At 34.2% G+C, this 4138-nt stretch overlaps 1 protein-coding gene across 1 annotated transcript; it reads left to right on the top strand.

Annotated features, from left to right (window-relative positions):
• The first annotated feature begins 1420 nt into the window (after positions 1-1420).
• On the top strand, positions 1421-3741 carry LOC126766958 (piggyBac transposable element-derived protein 3-like). The gene is made up of 2 exons (XM_050484606.1): positions 1421-1582; positions 1852-3741. The coding sequence occupies exons 1-2, from the start codon at positions 1566-1568 to the stop codon at positions 3635-3637; spliced, it is 1803 nt and encodes a 600-aa protein (XP_050340563.1). The 5' UTR covers positions 1421-1565; the 3' UTR covers positions 3638-3741.
• Positions 3742-4138: the final 397 nt, after the last annotated feature.

Raw genomic sequence — 4138 nt, 5'->3', positions numbered from 1 at the left:
ATAAAGTCGATTTTTTAATAATATATAAACATTTAGCAATCGATATTGTTTTACTTTAAATCACTAATTTAACATATGTATTTAAGTTAATTAACCTTCTTCATCTTCCTGAAGTCGACATAAAGCCATATCGGCAGTGCAGTTGGAAGAATTCGACAATCTTATATTCAGTTATAAAGTCGATTTTCTTGTGTATACACATTTAGCAATCGATATTGAGTTGCTTTAAATCATTACTTTGACATATTTAAGTTAATTAACCTTCTTCATCTTACTGGAGTTGACATAAAGCCATAACGGCAGTGCATTTGGAAGAATTCGACATTATTGTATTCAGGTATAAAGTCGATTTTGTTGTATATACTCATCTAGCAGTCGATATTGACTTGCTTCCGTCCATTAGTTTGACATATTTGAGTTAATTAACCTTCTTCATCTTACTGATGTTGACATAAAGCCATAACGGCAGTGCATTTGGAAGAAATCGACAATCTTATATTCAGGTATAAAGTCAATTTTCTTGTATATACACATCTAGCAGTCGATATTGAGTTGCTTTAAATCATTAGTTTAACATATTTAAGTTAATTGATCTTCTTCATCTTACTTATGTTGACATAAAGCCATAACGGCAGTGCATTTGGAAGAATTCGACATTCTTATATTCAGGTATTCTTTTTGTATATACACATTTAGCAGTCGATATTGAGTTGCTTTAAATCATTAATTTAACATATTTAAGTTAATTAACCAACTTCATCTTACTGAAGTTGACATAAAGCCATAACCGGCAAAGCATTTGGAAGAAATCGACAATATTATATACAGGTATAAAGTCGATTTTCTTGTATATACACATTTAGCAGTCGATATTGAGTTGCTTTAAATCATTAATTTAACATATTTAAGTTAATTAACCTTCTTCATCTTACTGAAGTTGACATAAAGCCATAACGGCAGTGCATTTGGAAGAATTCGACATTCTTATATTCAGTTATAAAAACGATTTTCTTGTATATAAACATTTAGCAGGCGATATTGAGTTGCTTTAAATCATTATTTAACATATTTAAGTTAATTAACCTTCTTCATCTTACTGAAGTTGACATAAAGCCATAACGGCAGTGCATTTGGAAGAATTCGACAATCTTATATTCAGGTATAAAGTCGATTTTCTTGTATATACACATTTAGCAGTCGATATTGAGTTGCTTTAAATCATTACTTTAACATATTTAAGTTAATTAACCTTCTTCATCTTACTGAAGTTGTTGATAAAGTCATAAAGAATTCGACAATCTTATATTCAGGTATAACGATTTTCTTGTATATACACATTTTGAGTTGCTTCAAGATCATTCGACATTTTGAACCTTATTATCCCAGCGTCCATTTAAGGTCACTTTTTTTTGTTTCAGATTACGCAAATTTTATTCTGTGTTGGTAGAGGCTATAATTTATTTGGGTTCTTGACGTATGTCATTATCACCTAAAACTTGTTGAAAGTGATTATTGTTTTCGGTTATCTCTCAGGAATTATTTAAACTCTGTGAATTTCAGCCATCATGAATTCCAGGAGAGGGTAAGTAAAAACTTTTTTTATACTTATAATTAATTTTACCGTTTTCGTTTTTTTTTTTAAGTTTTAACTAGTCTATTAGTTAACATCATGAATTTGACGAAAATTTGCTTTTATGTGTTCATTTTACTAAGTTTTGTGTACCGCCCCATTTGAGGTGCGCTGGGAATAGGAGGCACCGTGGTTTTTGCTACGGGCCCTTGTACTCCCAGCTTCAGTAAACTATATTTAGAACTATTTTACCGTATTTTTATATGTTTTGTTATTTACAGGTTGAACGTTCACGAAATTATATCGGCATTAGAAGATGATCATAATATACTGTCTGCAGATATATTTATCACACCACCTGAAAACAATGACTTCAGCGATGAAGACAGCGGAAGCGAAGAAGCGGGAGAAATAGGTAATCTTACGCGTCGGCAACTACTAGCAGAAGCTGAGGTGCGATGCCAGCTACCATCAGCAGATGGGGTCCTGGAAACCGTAGATGGAATTCCATTTATAAATCAGGATGAACAGGAACAACAGCCGTCCGCGTCTCAGTCAAATGAACCACCTGCAAAAAAATCTAAGACTATTGTCACGAGGAAGTGGAGACAAAAAGATATAGCTGCAAACCCTGAAAGGGAGTCGATGCAACCTGATTTCGTTTTAGATAAGGATAATCCATTAGATTTTTTTGAGATGTTTTTTGACGAAGAAGTTTTCGAGCTCCTGCGGTCTAGCACGGAACAAAATGCAATTGCAAAAGGACATGTCAATTTTCGAGTCACTGTTGAAGAAATTAAAAACTTTATCGGTATTTTGCTTTTGTCAGGCTACAATAGCGCTTCACGCTATAGATTATACTGGGATCAAAGTATTGACACTCATCATCCAGGAGTTGCATCATGCATGACTCGTAATCGTTTTGAAGAGCTTTTACGTTTTTTTCATGCATGCGATAACAACCGCCTACCTTCTGACGATAAGTTTGCAAAAGTAAGGCCACTGTGGAATCTTATGAATGAGAGATGGCTAAAGTTTTATCCCGGAGACAAACATTTGTCTATCGATGAGTCTATGGTACCTTATTTTGGAAAACATGGCGCAAAACAACATATTCACGGTAAACCAATACGTTTTGGCTATAAGATTTGGTCACTGTGTACACGATTGGGTTATCTTATTTATGGAGAACCTTACCAAGGAGCTAAAACTGGTAACACCAATCCAAATCTAGGCGTTGGAGGCTCTGTAGTGACAAATTTGATTTCGAAACTGCCAAGTGATAACCACTACAGTTTCTATATTGATAATTTTTTCACTTCTTTACGTTTACTAGACGAAGTAAGTCAGATGGGTCATGTTATCACTGGTACATTACGTGCTAATAGAACAGAAGGTGCCCCGCTAAAAGACATCAAGGAGATGAAAAAGACATCACGGGGTTCGCACCACCAAATTACGGATTTATCATCCAACATAACTTTAGTGCGCTACAACGACAACAACATCGTAACTATTGCCTCAACGGAAAGCGGTGTTCATCCGATTGGTAAGGTGAAGAGATGGTGCGGCAATAAAAGAGTAGACGTAGATCAACCGCATTGCTATCTATTATATAACAAATATATGGGCGGAGTCGATCGACTCGACCAAAATGTTGGAAAATATAGAATTTCAATAAGACTGAAGAGATGGTATTGGCAAATGATAATGTTCCCCATAAATGCCTGTGCTAATAATGCTTTTCAGTTATACCGAGTTTCACCAGCAGGCCAAGCTAAAGACGCTCATGATTTCTTGTCTTTTACAAGATACATTGTGCAGACTTATTTGATACTTGGCAAACCTTCTACATCCATAGCAAAACGCATTGGAGGCAAGACACCGTTAACTACGAAAAGTAAGCTGCCAGATTCGGTAAGGCTGGATGGGAAGGAACACTATATCATTAGAAACGAAACTCAAATTCGATGCCGCGAATGTCACAAGAATACGAAATTCAAATGCAGTAAATGTGGAGTTGGCCTCCATCAACATTGTTCTCAAGCTTTTCATACCATAAAGTAATTTTTTTTCTCTCATATCAACTTTGATTTTTAGCTTACGTTTATAATTGATCTTATATATTGTGATTTATCATAATTTTTGTGTACTTATTCTTTATTTACTAATAAAAAAAGTCGATATTGACTTGCTTCCGTCCATTAATTTGACATATTTGAGTTAATTAACCTTCTTTATCTTCCTGAAGTTGACATAAAGCCAAAACGGCAAAGCAGTTGGAAGAAATCGACAATATTATATTCAGGTATAAAGTCAATTTTCTTGTATATACACATCTAGCAGTCGATATTGACTTGCTTCCATTCTATACTTTAACATATTTAAGTTAATTGACCTTCTTCATCTTACTGAAGTTGTTATAAAGCCATAACGGCAGTGCATTTGGAAGAATTCGACATTCCTATATTCAGGTATAAAGTCTATTTTCTTGTATATACACATTTAGCAGTCGATATTGAGTTGCTTTAAATCATTAATTTAACATATTTAAGTTAATTGACCTTC

Source organism: Bactrocera neohumeralis, unplaced genomic scaffold (assembly GCF_024586455.1).
Source record: "Bactrocera neohumeralis isolate Rockhampton unplaced genomic scaffold, APGP_CSIRO_Bneo_wtdbg2-racon-allhic-juicebox.fasta_v2 ctg3297, whole genome shotgun sequence".
In the NCBI taxonomy this organism is placed as follows: Eukaryota; Metazoa; Arthropoda; class Insecta; order Diptera; family Tephritidae; genus Bactrocera; species Bactrocera neohumeralis.
The sequence above is the reverse complement of the archived record's forward strand: the minus strand, read 5'-3'. Positions and strand labels throughout refer to the sequence as shown.